Genomic DNA, 21,851 nt, shown 5'->3' on the forward strand with positions numbered 1-21,851 from the left:
GAACAAAGGTTTTTAAAAAGAGGTGCCATAAAACCTGTGAAAAACAGAGTTGATGTTTGTTCTGTGTAAAAACAGAAGACGTATAAATCATTTCAGCTCCAGCTGAGTCATAAACACCTCAAGAAAACTGAAACCCATCATGCTATATACAGAACATTATAATAACTATTGATTGTTGTATGAAGAATTGACAATTACGTCTGACAGTGCTGGTAATGAAATTGCCCAGAGGAGTGGTGGATACTATATTTTTATGACAATTCATAAGGAATGCTGATGATGGTTAGAATGACTTCAGCAGTCATTTTTAGCCTAGGTCATTATTTCATTACAGGCCTGATTTATAAAGATTTTCCCCTCAGTATGTGCACACAGTCAAATGCCCAGTATGTTATATTAGCCCCACAAAAGAGCTAAAAACCCATCACCAGGGCTTGAATTTCCCTTATTTTTCAAAACATCAGAATTTAATGTATTCCCAGGGGTTTTTGAGAATCAATGGAGCAAATACACTAAGGGACAGTTAAAGTCACTAAAAGATGAATGAGTAGCAGAGAGCTAATTCCTTCCCTCTATTTGTAAAAAGGGAAGAAAGTTGCTGAGATCTATGGAATTAATTACCCAGTTAGGCATCAAAAAGTTATGCTGTTGGTGGAGAGCTACTTGGCTATCTCCTATTGTTCAAAAAGTAGGTGCTACTTGAACAATTTACTGAGTGCAAACTTGGAAAAGGTTAGCACTTATGGAAACTCCAGTGATTCAATGGATCTTCTTTAGTCAGAACTAACAGCTGGATTCAGCTCTTAGACAAACAGGCAGAAAGACTGAGCCCATGAGCATCTGGTTTTAACGAAGGGAGAGAGGGTAGGATGTTTAAGGAATTTTAAGGGCTTTTGTGCTTTCATTTCACCTCTGCTTATGTCCTCCATCTCTAAAGCATACTAGCCTCAGGACTGGAAGTGATGATAAACACTACAATTTTTTTATTTGGCAAATTGGCTTCAGAATACAATTTCACCTTCCGGTTCTCTGCCTTATCTCAAAACAATCCAGATTGTGTGTTTTTTTTAAAAAAGTCCTCAATGTATCTACTAAAATATCACCAAAACATCAACAGCAGTAATCCCAGGCTAAGCTTTGCACGCTTCTTCAATGACCCTTCACTTTAAAGGAGAATCAGATTGAAGAGGCAGATCACTGACCTAATCAACTGAAAAACTATTGTAACAATGGATGACTTAGCAACCATTCAGCACTTCTGATGACAAGGCACTCTCAAATAGGTCTCCGCATCTTATATCTCCAATTTGCTTCTGTGCAGGTGTCCCCGGAAAACGGAATGAGCTGTATTACGAGTGCTGTAAAGAACCATATCCGGATGTGACTTACACTGTAACAATGCGGCGCCGTACTCTCTACTATGGATTGAATTTACTGATTCCCTGTGTCCTTATATCAGGCTTAGCATTGCTTGTTTTCTTGCTGCCGGCTGACTCTGGAGAGAAAATATCTTTGGGTAAGAGCTGAGGAGGGCCGAAATTTCCTAAAGTAGTGGTTCCCAAACTTTGGTCCTCCAGATGCTTTGGACTGTTGGCCAAATCAGCAAGGGCTTCTGGTAGTTGAAGTCTAAAACACCTGGAGAACCAGTGTTTGGGAATCAGTGTCCTAAAGGAACCATATACCATCTAATCTTGGAAGCTAACCAAGATCAGCCCTGATTAGTACTTTTCTTTATGATAGACCACCAATGGATACTAGGTGCTGTAGGCTACATTTCAGAGGAAGGCAAAACCACCTTTGAGTATTCCTTGCCTAAGAAAACCTATGAAATGCCCATATGTTTTTAAGAATCAAATGGGACAAACACACTAAGAGATAATTAAAGGGCAAAACTGTGTAAAGTCACCGAATTAACCATGGAGAACCAGGGATCTAACTTCTCCTCTCCATCTGTAAAAGGGGAAGGTTGCTGTTAGCAGCACTTGGCCTAAGGGGTGTGTGATGGGGAGCAACTTATGGGGTGATGAAGATTTTGTTTTTAGTATATTATAGTGTTGTGTTTTGTTGTTTTATTTTCCATTCAGTATGTCTGATGTTATGGCTTTTGATGAAAAGCATGTTATCACTAATTATTATTATTATTATTATTATTATTATTATTATTAAACTCATGGGAGCACCCATGATTCAGTAGGTGATTTGAAGGCACACACACACACACACACACACACACACACAAAAGAGCTGAAAATCTAAAGCCAATATACACATTAACAAAGAATGAGGTGGCAGAAATCTGGACCGTAGAATTCTAGATTGTTTCACTTTAGCTGAAGGAGGAAAGATTAAAATTCTTGAATATGTGGGTGGGGGACTCATACATACACACACACACACTGTATGTGCAACTATCACATCAGAGATAAAGGCTGAGCTTAAATGTCTCACAAATATGTTACTTAAGAGATGTGAGGGAATGTTCCAATATATGACACCCTCCCCCACTTTCTATAGTGGTTCCTTTAGAATTTTACTATCTTCATAGCAGTTTTACCTCTTCAAGACTTCTTCCTGTGTTACCTGAAAAGCTGGACACAATGGCAGCCCAACTTCTTCTGTATAGTGGGAAATGTTCACTCTGTGCCTCTTCCTTATGTCAGTGTCACCTTTTCAAAACTTAGGAGAATGTTGGCATGCAGACAATAGAGGCTGGAGGCTCTGCAACTATTTGGAGACTGTCAAAATATTTTACATAATGTGTGGAGCAGCTCCGATTTGGGCTATGTAGTGTTCATTCCTCTTAATCCTTGAACCAGTGATGGTTTCTAAAATGAACCCTGAAAATGGGTATGTAACATTTAATTGCATACCTAATAAATGGAATAGTCATCATTCGTGATATTTAAAATGGAAAGCATTCAAGAATTCATTACCTGGCTCACCTTTTGTCACCTTCTCAATTCTTTTGCAGGCATTACGGTCCTCCTCTCCCTGACGGTTTTCATGTTGCTTGTAGCAGAGATAATGCCTGCCACTTCGGATTCTGTTCCCTTAATAGGTATGTTGATGGAGGCACCATTTTCTCACCATCTGGCAAAATGTAGCACTTTTAAGTGTCCTTGATTTCATTAGACTCAGGTTAAGTATATGTAAGACTAATCTGTTGAAATGAATCAGAGTTAAAATGCATAACTTTGTTTAGATCATGTTCATAAGCAGGAGTGATGGTGGGTAGAGGGAAGAATTTTTCTTTTAAAAAATAGTTTTCTTCATATTGCAATCTAAACCTCAAGTCTTTTCTTGGAACTAGCCTGTAAATAACAAGTCTCCTTTGTGTTTGTGAAGGAAAATAATTGCTGTAAGAAACTGAGAGAAACTGGAAATGGGAAGTGGGAAAGAAGATGGATATTCCAGGGGATCAGTGGGCTATAAAATGAGTGACACAATTATAGATGAGCCATAGAAAGCAAAACATGATGGTGATGGTGGATAAATCTACTTAGTTTTACAAGATGGTGGGTAAATCTACTTTGTGTTACAAGACCTCCTCCCACACCAAATTGTTATTGCACCTGAGTTTTCCTTGTTCCTAAAGTTTGTCAGGAATACGGTCAAGTGCATGGATAGCTCCCACAAAATCTGGAGCAGCTGTGGGAATAACTTCTGTAAAATCATCAGTGGAATTGCAGCCCCCGTAATAACAGATCCATTGGTCACCCCTGGTTAGAGATTAATAAAAATTAGGACCACGTGAGAATATTAGGCCAAAGGAAAACTTGTAGCATGATGGAACCAGAGCTCAAAGAGTCCAAAGGCCAGACTTTTTAACTATCAGGGAGAGTGGTGTAATCTATCATTCCTTTCAGGCATCCATGTATCCTCTGAGTTTGACAGCAGCCTTCATATGATGCTGACAGTGATGAATTTTCTAGCGACTTGTGATGCCACAGTTGCCAGAAAAGTAGTTACAGTTTTCATGACTTCTGGAGAGCAATGGATGGGAAGAAGCATTACTCACATATGAGTGATAGTGCTCCACATGACTTGGTGCTGTTTATTCAGATGAAGCTTTCATTGCTGGGGCTCACTACACAGATTGCTTGGCTGTGCTATCATCATCACTAAAGAGAGAACAGATGACCCATTAACTGAGAATGTTTAGTAATCATTCTGTTATGTTTGTTGTTAGCTGCCTTTGAGTCGACCTCAGCTCATGGTGACCCTATGATTGAGAGATCTCTAAGTCCCCCTATCCTCTATCTTTCTGCTCAGGTCCTGTAGGCTCAGGCCCATGGTCTCCCCAATTGACTCTATCCATCTGGCATGCGATCTTTCTCTCTTTCTACTGCCCTCCACCTTCCCCAACATCATTGTCATTTCTAATGAGTCATGCCTTTTCATGATGTTGCCGAAGTATGACATCCTCAATTTAGTCTTCTCGGTTTCCAGAGAGATTTCAGGGTTGATTTGTTCTAGGATCCAATTGTTTGTCTTTTTGGCTGTCCACAGTTTCCTCAGCACTCTTTTCCAGCACCACATCTCAAGTGAATTAATTTTCTGCCCATCAGCTTTCTTCACTGTCCACCTCTCACATCCATACATGGTAATGAAGAATACAACGGCTTGGACTGTTATGTATATGTATTTTAAAAGGACTCATCTCTGCAAAGTTTATTACATTTCTATTTAAAAGGTGCAGATAACGTGCCTTTTGCGCCCGCTGAAAATGTTTTCCTAAACCATTCTATAGTGTTTAATAACAGCCCATGAAATTTCCTGTGTTTTGCAACAACTTTTGCTGCCATTAATAAGTTTTCAATGATAACTTTTTTTATTACATAGAACAGTTATTACTTTTTAATTTTTCAAAATTAGAAAAGGTCTGAGCTTAATCTTTCTCGTCCTTAAAGTAATAACAGTATTTTAAAAACAAATCCCACTCACATACTCCTGAGATAATCATAAGTCTCCCAATGTTCCCAACTGTTAATTCCGCATTTCCTTACACACAGTAGTTTTGTAACTCAGCGCTGTATGACACCATGGGCTGATGCAACTGGAGAGGATTTTAGAAAAGTTCCTTAGTGGCTGTGATCCTCCATCAAGAGACATATTGTAAAGTTCCATAAAGGAACTTTGTCTACAATACGTTTCCCCTCTCATCGCCTCCAGGACTCATCTTTCCACCACTGTAGCCCCTAATCCATACTCATTTAGTGTCTGGTAGAGAGCAACTGGCATCTGAGAAATATTTGACTATATCGCTATAGTCCCCCCCCCCCCCCGCCCCAGTTGTTGAACCATCTCTGAAGTTCCTCTTAGGGCTATTTTCTGCTTTGTGAGAAGCAGACAGGATTGCAGAATCATCTACACATAGCTGGGTATGAAATGGGCCACATGTGTCATCCTTTGGGGGGATTCAGTACTGCTATAATCCTTTTGTGTCTGGCTACAGGGATGTAGCCAGATGCTTCTGTAGCCCTGCTCACTTCCCATGAAGAAGGGAAGGTGGGGGGCTTCAGAGGCTGTTTGATAAGTTAGCGCTGGTGGCATATGGCTGTTTTACCATCATGGTATAGCTATATGCCTGAAAACAATCCCCCTCTATTAAACCTTCTACTACAGCTCTCTCAGACAGAAAGATAAAGAAAACAATTCTAATCCTATACCTGTAAAAATTTCCAAAGTATTTTCACTTTTGGTTTTGAAGCTTTTCTTTATTCCTAAAGCAATTCAAAATCCATTGGGACTGTTTTTCACAGAACCGATGAAACAAATAAAACAGAGAAGTGGGAAGGCGAAGTACTGTAATTGCGATAGCCCTGTAGGATTTATTCAAAACTAACCATCCAAGAAAAAGGAGAAAAGCACGTGAGGATTTCAAAGAAATATGCTTTTTAAAAAGTAGGTTGTATGGAAGAACTCAGGGAATTTGTGATGAACAAGTCTTTATCAAAATTAATTCAGTAAGACAATACTGAAAAGATTTATATGTTTACTATAAGGCAACCAACTTCTAATCAAGTGTTCCACAAATTTAGATTAGTCACACATAAAGCATCCTTTAAAAAAAAAGGGGGGGGGCCTCCACAACCCAGAGTTTGAGATTCTCTAGACAAAATATATCTAAAAATCCTCATTAACACTTTTGCAATATTTTCATGTAAAACCTAAATAATTAGAGCATATCGAATTCTTTGAAATGCATTTTGTAAAGTATCCATCTAGGTCAAAGGCATGTTGTTCCTTTTGTCTGCTTGCAAGATTTCGTTTTTCTTGCTCAAATGCCACAGCAGGATAAAAAGACTACACCTAGGATACTCTCCACAGGAAACAGGCAGGCAGAGAGCTCAAAGATACTCTGAGAGATCTTTTGGTGGGGCTGGGAAATAATCCTACCTCCTCTGTTACACCTGTAACAGGCTTTCCATGATGGGGGTAAAGCATTTGAAGACCTCCCGATTTAATTACTGACACTCTAATTTGCCTTAGTTAGAGCAGGGAAATGTGGCTGTTGGGCTGCATGTGATGCTCCCGTTTCGTGGTCATGTTGCCTTGCATAAAATGCTTTTGGTTGAAATCGGGAGAATTGTGCTCCAAGAAGTATAACTCTTTTATTGGCCATTGTGCACAACCCCTAAGCCATTTGTTTTATTAAAAGATCAGTGAAAAATAAGCGATTATGAAACTGGAAGTGGGCTTCCAGCCATTTCTAATTTTGGTGGAAGTGATGGGGAGGGAATATAGCTCCAGTGGTTGGTAAAGTTCCCTCTTAGGCCCTCTGAAGTTGCCTGTCTTGGAGTTAGTAGAACTTAGAGATTAGTGCAAGGAAAGATCTGTGCCTGAGGACCTCAAAGTTGTTACTGATAAGACTAGCCAGGACTAGCAAGGTGGATCATCAGTCTGACTGATCAGTTTCATGTAGGTCCATGGGGGAAAAAGAAAGCAGTGGCTGGAATCCTGTTGGAGAGTTATGAATCCCATCCCGATCCCTCCAGTGCCCACTTACCAGGCAGTATCCACAGCAGTCAGTGCTGTCCATTCCTCTGTTGATCAGGACATAGCTAAATGACATTCCCACCCCACCTCTTGTGTAACGGGCAGAAGCTGGGCCCCATCTCAATTCCCCTTCGTGCCAGAGATTTGGTCATGCAATAAGGTGAAGTTGGACTGTCATCCAGCTGCTTTCCAATCAACAAAAGAAAAGACCTCCATTGACTAAAGTGGCTGCTGCCTGGAAAGTGAGGATCGGGAGACTTTTACATTTGCTATGTATACCCTAAACTAGGGATTTCGTAGAGACCATGAATACATAATGGTCCTGTGTATATAACTGTAGTTACACATTTGTCACTGCCCAGCAGGAATCTGGGCAGTCTACTGGTTAGTTATGAGCTGAAGCTGGCAACGTTTCTTTATGTGAAGAGTACAGGTTCTTCTTCTGCATGTATTCTACTTCTGGCAATTGTGAAACCTATAATAAGCTAGATGTGAGTTGGTCAGACAGGTGTGAGAATTGCTAAGCAGCAAGAATGTGAAGAAGCCACTGGGAAGGAGATGCATCTATATTTATATTGTGTGCTAGGGAATGTAAAAGGGAGGGTGCTGTTCAGCTCAAGTCCTGCTTATAGGATTCCCTTAAGCAACCAGTTGGGCACTGAGTGAACAGAATGCTGGACCAGATGAGCTTTTGATCTCATCCAGCATGACCCTCCTTATGTTCTTATGCCTTCTCTACTGCAGATCAAACATTGTAATAGGGCTCTTTTCTGTTTTTAACTGCACACTTGTGAAAGAAATATTGATGCAGTATGGGCCAATGTGCTGTTTTTTTAACTTTTGATTTTGGCTTGCCAGATTGATTTAAAATATAGTTGGCCATTTCTTTCTGAGTATTTGTAGTCCACTGACATCTGTAGATTTCAAACCACTTGATTCAAGCCATTAAAGCATAAATATACAAGCATATATGAGCATATAAAACAAGTTTATAAATATATTAAAACAAAAACACATTAAAAAGAATATATTTATGTCATAAAATTTAAATATGGAAACATATAAAATGAATATATACTGTATTTACATATCCCCAAGAATAAAAAGCATGGCTGGATAAACAACACCAGGAAGGGTTGCATAAATAAACGTGTCTTCAATATACGCGTAAAAATATGAATGTTTGCTGCAAGTTATGTGAGAGAGGAAAGAGTATTCTGAGTGGTGAGTGCCTTTCTCCTCCTAATATAGAGACTGCTTTTTGGAGCATCTAAAAGCCAATACACTGCTTAACTTTAAAGTCCTTTGAGGCCTCAGACCCAAATAACATCAATATCATCAGCACAAGCTCCCTTGCCAATTCTCGCCCTGTTTGGGATATCTTTGCTGACTTGGAAAGGACATAATCAGCACAAGCGAGGATTCCTTGCTGCTGTTGTGGAAACTTTTCTGCTTCATTGTCTTTTTCTGGGAAGGGTGGCAGAACATTCCCAATGGCATTTTGGTTACCAGGATCTACTGTGCTGGGTAGTTTTATTAAAACAGTTTGCTGTTGTGAGTTGGTTGCTTTAAGCCTAAATGTTGAGGGTGTTTGTTATTTTTTAAATGCTTCTTTAGTGATAGTCTCCTTTAGCTCAAAAATAGCAGCATTAAAAGTTTTCAATAATTAAATGAATATGGCATACTTCTGGAGAAAACTGAACCCAATAGGATGGAGGGAGTACAAGGGAAAGCATACCAAATTATTTTTGAGGTAAATCCTTTGAACTTCACCAGCATGCACCAAAGCGATCAAGAGCGAGCTTGAAACTCTACAGATCAGTCTCTTTAAAAAACTCACATCATGTGAAACCTCCTTTTTTTAGAAGGAAAAAGGAACTTCTAACAGATATGCAGAGAGCCTGCCTGGTGTAGTAGTTTGAGCGTTGGACTAGGACACTGGGAGACCAGGGTTTGAATTCCTGCTCAGCCATGGAAACCCACTGGGTGACCTTGGGCACATTGCGCCGTTTCAGCTTCAGAGGAAGGCAATGGAACAAACCCTGTCAAGAAAGCCTTAGGGCTGTCATAAGTCAGAAATGACTTGAAGGCATTCAACGCCATTAACAGATACACCAAGAGAAAGGGCATTGGCTAAAACTATGGCTGCTACAGCTACTGCAGTTTCAAGTGCAATCTGCACAAGGAAAAAAACCACAGGGCTGGCTGCATGTATATTTAAAAGACCCTTCATTAACGGTCACATTTGATTCCAGAATAGTGTTTCAATGACAATGGCTTGGCCACAGCCAACCCCAGCCATCTGTGATCAAATGAGAGGAACTCTGCTCCTCTCAGTGGCTGACAATGGAGCATAGCCCTTGCAGTAACCCTTGGACTCAGCTTACGCAACAGTGGAGGCAGCCTGCCAGAGGTTTGCTTTCTGAATACCTAATTTCTGTAATATTTTTCTACATTCCTTACCCTCAGTGGAAGAAAATTCCAGGGCAGCTTTCCAGGGTCACTTTCATTATGTGTGTGGAAGAGAGAGAACTGGCAGCCTGTTTTTGTACAATGTCAGCTTATGAACATACAGTTCAATTCACAGTTTGTGCCTTAGAGAGTTTCTTCCTATTCCAAGTATGGTACAAATGTGCCATCCCCCAACAAGGTGCATGAAAGTATATGATGTATACTAACATGTTTGTTGTTATGTGCCTTCAAGTTATTTCCGACTTTTGGTGACCCTAAGGTAAATCTGTCACGGGGTTTTCAAGGGCTGCAAGTATGTGACTTGTTCAGTTGGTTTCCATGGCCAAGCAAGGATCCTGATCTCCAGAGTCACACTGTGCCACACTGGCTCTCATATTAATGTGTAAGGGCCATAAAATATATAGAAAATTCTTCCATGAGGTCTTTGGGTCTAGTCTATCATTCTCTAGGAACCACTGGATAATTGACCTTATCACCTGTGGGCCTTAAACCACAATTTTATCAAGTGAATAGCGTCTTTGTCAGCACCTATCACACAACATTGCCTCTGATCCACTGCTGCTGTGCCTTTGAAGCATTGTTAAAGAGCATCTTTTCACTGAAGGGAAAACCTGATAATAAGCAACCAATTGTGCTGCCACCCCATTACTTCGCAGAAATGACAGAGATAGTTCACAGAAGTCCCAATATCGAGAAACTTTGCACTGGTGTCAGTCTCTTCTTTTCTCCTCTCCTCCTCCCTCTCACTGTTCCCAAGGAGCCTGTTTTCTCTCCACTCTTTTTCACTTTCTGTCATCCTCCTCCTTACTAAATCACATTCCTGTAACTCTGCAATTACATTACAAATACTAATTAACCTTTTAAAAGAGGAGGGAATGCTGCGTAGGGCATAGGACAGGAAGGTGGGGTTAAGGGGGAAATGAGGAAAAGAGCACACGGGGACCAGCAGTGGCACAAAAAACCCTCATTGCACTATTGAAGAAAGGTATGGTAATAAAAGCTCCAAAACCAGTATGTCTTCATGAAGCAAGACCAAGGTGAGAATGAGACTTCATAAGAGATGTTTTGTTTTCATGTTATAGGCAGTGGAGCCAATGAGAAAATCTGTCTATGGCAACCCCCACAGTTGCTTAAGATTGACTTATTCAGGAAGTTCATTGCAAAGTGGAGCTAACCAGTGGTGTAGCACTTTTAGTATTTTCCACAAATAGTCACTCCTCTGTAGGCTGTGTCCCATTAGGATTGGTGGAATTATTTTGCATAAAGGCAACACAAAGATAGAGAAAGAGAGACATTGGATGACTCTGGCCAGCACCATTTGGCCAGCTAAGGAGCCAAAAGTACTGGTCCCATCTCTCTGTAAACTCTGCCAAATATTTCTTGGATCTGAATTTGGGGCCCAAATAAATATGTCAGTGAGATATAAATGTTTCCTGAAAATCCTTTTGTGTCAATTTTCACCTTTCTAACATCCTACAAAGAGCTACTTTTTCTGCTGACCACTCTTTGTTTGGGAACATTTCTAACTTGGCCTCTGCTTCTTTCTCTTTCCTGGCTCATGAGGGTGATCCCAGAAATTCAGAAATCAGCTACTGAAGAGGGTGATGTCATAATATTTTATAATAAATGTAAGCTGCAAGGGCAAGTGAAATCAGTTGAGAATAAGAATAAGGAACAGAAATATGCATGAGTGGTAAATGTTTTGCCATTAATCATCATCACAAAAGAGAAATGTTCAGTGGCACTGCCTCAAATGTCAGAACCAAAAGAAATAAATTTTAGCTGAGCTCTGTTCCTGTTTGTCTTAAGGTGGAGTGTGGTAGTGATACTGTTTGTATTGATTAAAACAGCAAAAGAATGTTATGGCACATTGAGATCTACTGGCTTTATTGTGTTACAATAAATCTATTAATTCCACAAGATTTTTTGTGGGTTTTTTGGGCTATGTGGCCATGTTGTAGAAGAGTTTCTTCCTGACGTTTCACCAGCATCTGTGGCTGGCATCTTCGATGCCAACCACAGATGCTGGCGAAACATCAGGAAGAAACCCTTCTAGAACATGGCCACATAACCCAAAAAACCCACAAAAAACTATGGATGCCAGCCATGAAAGCCATCGACTTCACAATTCCACAAGACTCAGCAGGTTTTGCGGTAATAGACTAACATTGCTACTCCTCTGGAACGTTTCTTCTTTTTGACCTGCATTTATGTATGAAATTACAAGTGATATCAAACAACTCATCCTCAGACTTCCAGTTTCTTCTTCTCTTGCTAATGTTTCATGGTTGCCATGGGGTGATAGTGGTGAATACAATTAGGATGATGGTGCTAGGAGTATGTCCCCCCCCCCATGTGCTATTTCCTCTACACAAAGCACCCAGTAGCCCCTTGGGCTGCTTATTACTTTTCTGAGTGCTACACTTGAAACATTTCTAAGCCAAAACAGGGAATATGTATAAGGCTTATCACATGCATATGCATGTTTCCTTAGTGTCTCCCATGATCATCATAAAGTGACTGAGAACACAAAAAATATCTGTCCCACAATAACCATTTTGTATAATTTCTTGCAGTGTGACCCTCCACGAGTACAAAAACTACTTGAGGGAATTAAGAGACCTGTGCCTTGGCTGATTTCTAGAGTCATATGTATAGTGTTTACAAGAGAAAATATGTGCTTTGAGTGGTACTGGCTAGAGGCAGGAAAAGCATGACATGTCCCCTGCTTTTGCTGTCTTCAACGCACCATCATTGTTCTGCTGCAGCCGCCGCCGCCACCACTAATGTCTCTCTCCCTATAAATTTCCCTTTTGCTTTATTGTTTTGACTCGGGAGTTTATCGCACTGCGTTCTGAGACCGTTCTCATCACGTGATGAGAACGGAACGCATTTGAGTATACCGCACAGTATGTGTTCCAATCGGGTTCTCAGAACGCTTAAATGCGTTCCAAATGTGTTCCAGGAGGGTACAGATATGAATGTGTTCCCAGAGAGCTGGAACGGGATGAGAACGTTCCAACAGAGGTGTGTGCGGTATTCTTATGTGTTCTCAAATCCGTTCTCGCATTCCTCCGTCTCCTGATTGGCTGAAAGAATGACAGGCAGGGAGGGAGGCAGGCAGGCGAGCGACTGCAGTGAGGGAAGCTGTGTGTGTGTGAGGGGGGAAAGAAGGAGGGAGGGAAGGGAGGAAAGTTGGGACAAGTGAGAGAAGAGGAAAGAAGGGAAAGAGAGAGAAAGAGAGAGGGAAACAGGGGGGCCAGAGCAGAGATCAAGAGGGAGAGGGTCTGGCTGCTTCTGCGGGGGGCCTCTAGTGTCATGTCCAGCGGGGCTCCTGTGCTGGCAGCCTGCAGGAGGCAAGGATGGCAGGAATGCCCAGGACCTTCTCCTCCTTCCCTCCAGGAAGGAACCCACAAAAGCTCCTCTGTTTGGAGCAACACACAAAAGCAAGCAAACAACTCCCAGAATTCCATAGCAAAGAGCCAGACAAGAATTAAAGCGGGGAGGGAAGCTCACAGGCCCCACCTGGAATATTGTGTCCAGTTCTGGGCACCACAATTCAAAAAGGAGCGTGTCCAAAGGAGGGCGACTAAAATGGTGAAAGGTCTGGAAACCATGCCCTACAAGGAACGACTTAGGGAGCTGGGGATGTTTAGCCTGGAGAAGAGAAGATTAAGAGGTGATATGATAGCCCTGTTTAAATATTTGAAGGGATGTCACATTGATGAGGGAGCAAGCTTGTTTTCTGCTGCTCCAGAGACTAGGACCCGGAGCAATGGATGCAAGCTCCAGGAAAAGAGATCCCACTTCAATATTAGGAGGAACTTCCTGAGAGTAAGGGTTGTTCGACAGTGGAACACACTCTTTCCTCAGAGTGTAGTGGAGTCTCCTTCCTTGGAGGTCTTTAAGCAGAGGCTGGATGGCCATCTGTTGGGGATGCTTTGATTGTGATTTCCTGCATGGCAGAATGGGGTTGGACTGGATGGCCCTTGTGGTCTCTTCCAACTCTATGTTTCTATGATTCTATGAAGGCACACATTACATGCGCACACACACAGGAGGCAAAAGGCTGACAAGCAGCCAAAATGGGGAATTGGGATGACAGCAGAGGACTCTTCTTTTCTAACCGGTTTAAAGAGCTGCTATGGCTGCCGGGGCTCTGCCCTTGGCCCAGTCCCCTCCCTGGCAACTTGCTTTTCTTCGGCTTGAAGAGACCTGCATGGAGCTCCTCCTTCTTCCCAGCCTTGCAAAGAAGGTTTGGGATGTAACTTGCATCCCCATTTCTCTTTCTCCCTGCCTTCCTCCCGATCCCTCCTTCTTCCCTCCCTTCCCTCCCTCCTCCTTTCCCCCCTCTCTCTCTCACACACCCCCCTTCCCTCACTGCAGTCGCTCGCCTGCTTGCTTTCCTGCCTCCCTGCCTGTCATTCTTTCAGCCAATCAGGAGACGGAGGCGGCCTTGGTGGAATATGTTCTCGGAACGGTTTCAGGAATCGCTGTGCGGTAAAATGCAGTTCTGATCACGGTCTGATCACGTTCTAGTTTACTAATGCAGTAATATCTGTTCCAGGAAAGTTCTCATCACGTGATGATAGGAACGTTCTCAGAACGCAGTGCGATAATCTCCTCTGTTTCAGTGGGAGAGGTGTTAAGTTGGGCAAATCTCTCCTTTTCTGTTAGTCCATTGAATTTTTGTGTCATTTTATTTCAGTCCGCAGGCTAGGCAAGAACCCTTCTCCTTGACACCTAATTTCCTTTGTAGAAGATTTTTTAAAAACTATATTTTGCTTTGGTTTTGTGTAGATGAGTATTCAGTCATGACACCTTCCAGCAGTCTGAAGTGGTGCAACCCAAACTCAGGTTTTGCCAATTCAGTTAGAATGGAGCCAGGAAGGCAAAAGAACGGAGCCCAGGTTTATTTTGGAGTAATATTTTTTAAAAACCGTATATTTGCTTCTTTCTACCATCTTTTTTGCAGTCCATCCAATAAATAGAATGCTAGGGTGATTTGTATGTCAGCATCCCTTTGGCAATCTGTGATGGTTCTCAGTGGTGGCTCCTTGCTCCCATGTCAATGTGCAGGATTTCCTCTGGCTTTTAGCCTAAATTTAAAAGAGTTGTCCAAGGTGTTGGGAGCCAGTGTGGTGTAATGGTTTGAATGTTGGAATAGGGTTCAAATCCCTGCTTGGCCACAGAAACCCATTGGGAGACCTGGGCAAGTCACATACTCTCAGCCCCAGAGGAAAGCAATGTGAAACCTCTTTTGAAAATATTTTGCCAAGAAATGATAGTTTTGCCTTAGCGTCACCATAAGTGGGACACAACTTGAAGGCATGCAACAGTAACAACAAATTCAAGGTGCTGAGCCCTATCTCTGAAATATCTTCACCATCCTTGATAGCTCCTTTAAAATTTGTATTAGAACCCAGAATGGATCCATCTTTCCACTGACATTGGGGACCCCAGCCACCACCAATGGTAGTGGCTAGAAATCAGGGTGACCATGTATGCCCTCTCTTCCTACCTATGCAGAAGTTCCAGGTTCCACACATGATGCTGCTACAAAAGCCAAACTCACTGCAAGCTAGTTTATGGGATCCTGATGGAAGAAAGATACATTCAGTTCACATTTCAGTGCGGATGTACTTAGCTCTTAGTTTTTAAACGAAAACTGCAAATGGAGATGCGGTTATACTTTGAAATACACACTGTTCTGAATTTTGCTTCACATTTTTTCACTCACTAACACATGCCAACATTTGTGTGTTAAGGAAGAAACAGCATACAAAAATATATTAAGTGAACATTCTTGCAAGAATTCTATCTAAAGCAAAGTTGTATGTTACATGATGCACAGAAAAACATATATTTGATTTAGACTGAAGCTGTTTCTGAAACTGCAGAAGGAAACTGCCTTCTACTGAGGCCACTGGACCAGTATCGTCAACACTGACTGGGGTTTCAGGAACCTCACTAGGTGTCTTTTTAAAGCCATCCCAACAATAATGCTGGGGATTTCAATTGGGATTTTCTGTTTGCAAATTCTGCCTCTAAACTATAGTCTTTGCAAATTATTATTTAAAAATAACAGCCAATACTGTAATAACAACCATTTAGTAGTTTACTCAGATCCATAGTCTGGAGGGTCATGCTTAAGACTTGCCTTTTCACATAGACACCAGTTGTGGAAGAAGCTACTGACCTAAATGCAGTTTCTAATCCTTGACTAGAGGAGTTGTTGTATGCCTTCAAGTCATTTCCAACTTATGGCGCCTCTAAGGCATCTATCACGGGGTTTTCTTGGCAAGATTTGTTCAGAGAGGGTTTGCCATGGCCATTCCCTGAGGCTGAGAGCATTCAATGTGCCCAGGGTCACCTAATGGATTTCTTGGCTGAACTGGAAATCAAATCCTGGTCTCCAGAGTCATAATATAACACTCAAACTTCTACACCACACTGGCTCTCTCAACTAGAGTAGACCCAACAAATCAGTGGAATTTATATAAGTGTTGATTTACTAAGTTCTTGTTGATTGTACTTTACATGGGAATAACAATTGCATTTATGCCTCTGTGTGTGCTGGCATTTGCTTTCTGAGCATTTGCAATGTGCAGTCTATGTACCAAACCATTTAACTTTCAAAGAGTGCACAGAGAAACAGAATTTACTTTCCATTTAGGGCTGTAATTGCCAGATATTCACTCAAACTGCTGAACTCTTTTCACAGAATAATGCATTTGGAGGACATCCCAAAGGTAATTTGGCTGGCATTCTTTCCCCCGTCGTGGCAAGATTTCAACACCAAACCATATGCCTCTCATTGTGCCAAATAATAAGACCTCCTCATTGCAGATGTGTCCCAACAGGGTATCAATTACTTTTGAAACATTAGGGGCAGGTCTACACATGCAGAAGAATGAGCTGGGCTGAGGTGATAGGAGGGAGTGTGTCAGACGAGGGAGACCATAACCTTTTAAACCACTTTGTCATGTTAAAAAAATCATAGTAGCAGTAGCATATGAAGGAAATAGGTTTTACCCACACACCACATACGCTGCTATTTCCGGGTGGTAGTGATTGTTGGAAGCGTTAAAATATTCCCCCCCCCCCTTATCTTTTCTTATTTACAATAATGTTTAAGTAAAACAAAAGCAGGAAAATAGAATAGAATAGAATAGAATAGAAATTTATTGTTAAAAGCTAAAAGCCATCACAATATAAAATATATCCAAACATATATATATTTCCAGTAATGAAATATTAATCTTTAAACAGTCAAAGGGCATGGAAAATCCACTTCCATTTGCCATTTGTTAATTTCCAAGAAACAAGTAAAGAACATGCACATCCCTGAATATCAAGGAACTTTCCAAAACCAAATTTACTAATGTGATTATTTCCTCCCAAAATGTAGCTACTATGGAAGAACTCCAAAACATATGCATTAAAGAAGCATTAGCAGTATTACATCTCCAACAATTTGCTGATTTAGAAAGGCTTTTGCTGAAGAGCTGTAGTGACCAATATACCGAAAAGAGCAGTTTCTGCTGTGTAAGACATAGGAGTTTATCGCATTGGCTTTGCTTCCATGATAGACACAGGATGTAACTTTAAGGTGGGTTTTATTGTATTTCCCCATCGCCAGAGAGTACACAGCCCATATGCAAGCTGGGTTTCTCCGGGCTCCTTATTGTACCCAAATAAGTAGTAGAATTTGGACAGTATCTAAACTGTCCTGCTTTAAATATGCTAAAGCCTGTCTTGTCTCCAATTGGCAGTATTTCTGACTTGGATCAGTTAATTGAATATACTGATATTTTACCAAAATTATTAATCAACTTCATCAAAACAGGGATCAACTGCTGGGACTTTGAAATGAACCACAAAAGATCGTTTGCAAAAAGATCATTTTTAAATTCTAAACCAACATGTTCAAATCCATTGATCCTAGAATTTTGTCTAATGCAATAAGCTATGTTTTCCAAGCACAAATTGTATAATAAAGGAGACAACGGACATCCTTATTTCAATGTAATAAAGGCTGAGGGGGAAAATAGTCATAATCTGTGCCCTTGGTGCCAAATACAAATTTTTGACCATTTCAAAAATATTTTAAGAAACCCAGAATTAGCAAATACTGTAGAAAATAAATAGGCAGTCAATTTTATCAAAAGTGTTCTCAGCATTCAAAGAAATAATGGCTGGCTAATCAGTTCTATCCAGGTTTAAAACAATCAAGCCTAAAACCAATTGAATATTATCAGCTCCCTTCCTGCTTTAGATAAATCCCACTTGGTAAGGATTTAGATTTTGTAGTGTATTAGCTAAAATAGCTATCAATATTTTGATATTAACATTAAATAAGGATATAGGGCAGTAGTTAGCACAGCGAGCATGAATCCTACCAGGTTTAGGTATCAGAATAATATGAGCATCACTTAATGATGAAGAGAGGGGGCTGGATTCTAAGGTCCAAAACACACTTCAGAAAAAATCCAGTTTGAGGCTGCTTTAACTACTGTACTAGGGAATTCTGGGAACTGTAGTTTTGTGAGACATTTTGCCTTCACTGTCAGAGACAACTGTGGTGCCACAACAAACTACAATTCCCAAGATTCCCTAGCACTGAGCCAGGACAGTTAAAGCGGTCTCAAACTGGATTATTTCTGCAGTGTGTTTTGGACCTTACAGAAGGAAAAAAGCATACCATTTAGCTGCAAACCTGAAGATTTTCAAATATTTATCATATTTGCTATAACATTGACAATTTCTTCTCTAAGGATCTTATTACACTAGATAAAACCTACTCAAAAATGGGAGTTTAGAAGTAGAAAAAAATTCAGAACCTAAAAGTAAAAAGGTGTCATTTTTGTCCCTTTTACGTCCGCTTTATTTTCGGATTATTTCTGTTTTGCAGAAACGTCTTATGAAAAACCTCCCGCATTTGTGGGTTTTTTCCTACTTTAAATCTACTTTAAATTTCATTTCTGAGTGGGATTCCTCTAGTGTGATAAGGTCCTAAGTGTATAAGTTCTGTAAGAAATGGTTTCTGTGATCAGCTAAGATGGGGAAAGTCAATATGGGAGCATTAAAATGTGATCCTCACAACTTGAAGTGGCATAAGCCATTAAGCATCACCTCAGAATCTAGCCAATTCAATCCCAAAACAACTTTTTCAAGGGCACGGTCCAGGCCATGGCATCCTCTGCTAAGGAAGGTGACCTTGGACAAGTTGCACTTTGTCACACTCAAAGGAAGCAATCGCACAGTGGCATCTCTGAACAATGCCTGCCAAGAAATCCCTGTGATAGGTTCACTTTAGGGTTACTATAAGTCAGAAATGACCTGAAGCCACACAACAACAACAACAAATATAGTTTCCTCATGTGTTAGAGTTAGTGTTTCTGATTTGAAAAGCATATTCCTATTTCTGCAAAGTCTGGGCACTTGGATTCATTATATAACATTGCATTGCATTCTATGTAAGGCACCACATATTCAGCACATCACATCTCAAGGTCATCAAAAAGTTATCCTTTCATCAGGTCATTTCTTAAAGGCTTTATCTCTCTATTCAGCTCTTTAACAGGCTTGGTAATAACTTAACACATGTTAACACTCCATGACCCTTATTAAATGGTGATTTAATATAGTCTTTATCCATAATCAAGTTCTTTCCATGGGTTATCATAATGTCTGCAAAGGATTATACAGATGTTGATAGAGTCTTTCACATGTACAACTTCTGTCCCTTGTATCAAATCCATAGCCCTCTGAACCATACGACTTAGCCTATAATCCATTTAGGTATACATTCTCATCTGTTTATGGAATTACACAGCCCTAACAGGCCTCTTTGAAAACACTGGCATCCAACAATTACCATATATACTCAACTATAAGTCTACCTCACGCATAAGTCGAGGGGAAGTTTAGCAGCCAAAGGATCTAAAAGATGAAGCAAAGGAAAATAATGCCAAAGAACTTACAAAATTCCATTAAGCATAACTGTTTATGCTCACCAAGAAGTCTAGATGGGGTCAGTTTTTCTAGGACAGATTACAATCTTGCCTTTCATCAGTGGCTGGTTTCTTTATTAATAAGAGTTAAAGTTCAGTACAGTTGGCCCTTCTTATACATGCATTTTTTTATACAAGGATTCAAGCATCCACGGTTTGAAAATGTTCCAAAAAAGTATAAATTTCAAATATCAAACCTTGATTTTCCATTTTTATAAGGGACACCATTTTGCTATGCCACTATATTTAATGGGACTTGAGCATCCGCGGATTTTGATATACATGGGGGATCTTAGAACCAAACCCCAGTGTATAACAAGGGTCCACTGTACATGCATTGACCCTTGGATAAGTCAACTCAGATTTTTTGGGTGAATTTTTGACTAAAATTTCTAAACGTATATAGGAGTATATACAGTAATCTCCTTGAGCACTGCTAAATCTTAACAGCTTTACTAACCCATAAACACATTTCTATTCATAATATATCCTGAGTGTTCATCTTATCAGTACCAGCATCAATCAACATTTTGAGAATGCAAGTCAGGCAAATTATCCCATTATTATCTTATCAGGAATAGCAGGTGTCAAAGGTGACATAGTTGCCGTCTCTTTATATGGTGCAGAACTGCCCAAAGGCAGTCTAATCTTAGGGCTGGTAGCATTTTAGCACTTTTATTCTGTCCTGATACCCACTCAGTTTTTCCTAGATCAGTTTATCTAGGACTCCATGTCAGGTACACTAGGAATGTCATTATCTAGTGATCACTGTATGTTTAGATGTCATTTTTTCCCTGTCACAGTGATTCATCATCTAGTGCCATCTAATCCACTGACTCACAGGGTTATTCCTGATTGACCTTTTTTTATAGGGTAAAGCTAGTAGCTTCAGTTCTTTCACCTCCTGAGTAAAACTGCACAGGCATTTTCCCTCTCTTATTTACTTTCCACTGAGATTCTGTTATTTTTCCCAGACTGGAAATAAAACCAATTTCTCACACAACATTAAAAAAGACAGATATTTTCTCTCACTGATCTGATTGCTTGTCTTAAGTCTTATGTTATATGCATCTCATAGAATAATAGAGTTGGAAGAGACCAGAAGGGCCATCCAGTCCAACCCCCAGCCATGCAGGAAATCCAAATCAAAGCATCCCCGACAGATGGCCATTCTAGCCTCTGTTTAAAGACCTCCAAGGAAGGAGGCTCCACTACACTCCGAGGAAGTGTGTTCCACTGTCGAACAGCCCTTAGTCAGGAAGTTCTTCCTAATGTTGAGATGGAATCTCTTTTCCTGGAGCTTGCATCCATTGCTCCGAGACCTAGTCTCTGGAGCAGCAGAAAACAAGCTTGCTCCCTCCTCAATATGACATCCCTTCAAATATTTAAACAGGGCTATCATATCACCTCTTAACCTTCTCTTCTCCAGGCTAAACATCCCCACCTCCCTGAGTCGTTCCTCGTAGGGCACGGCTTCCAGACCCTTCACCATTTTAGTCACTCTCCTTTGGACATGCTCCAGTTTCTCAACATCCTTTTTAAACTGTGGTGCCCAGAACTGGATGCAATATTCCAGGTGGGGTCTGACCAGAGCAGAATATAGTGGCACTGTTACTTCCCTTGATCTAGACACTATACTTTTATTGATGCAGCCTAAAATTGCATTGGCCTTTTTAGCTGCTGTGTTGCACTGTTGACTCATGTTCAATTTGTGGTCTACTTGGACTCCCAGATCCCTTTCACATGTAGTTTCATTCAGCCAGGTGTCACCCATCCTATATCTGTGCATTTCATTTTTCTGCCCTAAGTGCAGTACCTTATATTTCTCTGTGTTGAAATTCATTTTGTTAGCTTTGGCCCAACTTTCTAGTCTGTTCAGGTCATTTTGAATCTTGATCCTGTCCTCTGGGGTATTAGCTACTCCCCCTAGTTTGGTGTCATCTGCAAATTTGATAAGTATGCTCCCAATTTTGTCCCCCAAGTCATTGATAATAACCCCCCAGGACAGAGCCCTGTGGGACCCCACTGGTCACTTCTCTCCAGGATGAAAAAGAGCCATTCTTGATCACCCTTTGGCTTCGGCCAGTCAACCAATTACAAATCCATGTAACAGTTACTTTGTCTAGCCCACATTTAACAAGCTTGTTTGCAAGAATATCATGGGAAACCTTGTCAAAGGCCTTACTGAAATCAAGATATACTATATCCACAGCATTCTCTTCATCTAACAAGCTGATAATTTTATCAAAAAAAGAGATCAGATTTGTCTGGCATGACTTGTTTTTCAGAAACCCATGTTGACGTTTTGTGATTATGGTGTTGCCTTCTAAATGTTCACAGACTCTCTGTTTAATGATCTGTTCT

At 40.7% G+C, this 21,851-nt stretch overlaps 1 protein-coding gene across 1 annotated transcript in view; it reads left to right on the forward strand.

The window, feature by feature from the left end:
* The window catches only part of LOC149323270 (neuronal acetylcholine receptor subunit alpha-7-like), a 159,087-nt gene that overhangs the window by 114,086 nt on the left and 23,150 nt on the right, over nucleotides 1–21,851 (forward strand). Inside the window, exons 7-8 of the mRNA XM_089488673.1 lie at nucleotides 1,322–1,516; nucleotides 2,972–3,058. Coding sequence (XP_089344799.1) covers nucleotides 1,322–1,516; nucleotides 2,972–3,058 — 282 coding nt within the window. The remainder of the gene's footprint in view (nucleotides 1–1,321; nucleotides 1,517–2,971; nucleotides 3,059–21,851) is intronic.

Source organism: Sceloporus occidentalis, unplaced genomic scaffold, assembly GCF_023333645.1.
Source record: "Sceloporus occidentalis isolate IW3139 unplaced genomic scaffold, rSceOcc1.0.p SCAF_1, whole genome shotgun sequence".
Classification (NCBI taxonomy): Eukaryota; Metazoa; Chordata; class Lepidosauria; order Squamata; family Phrynosomatidae; genus Sceloporus; species Sceloporus occidentalis.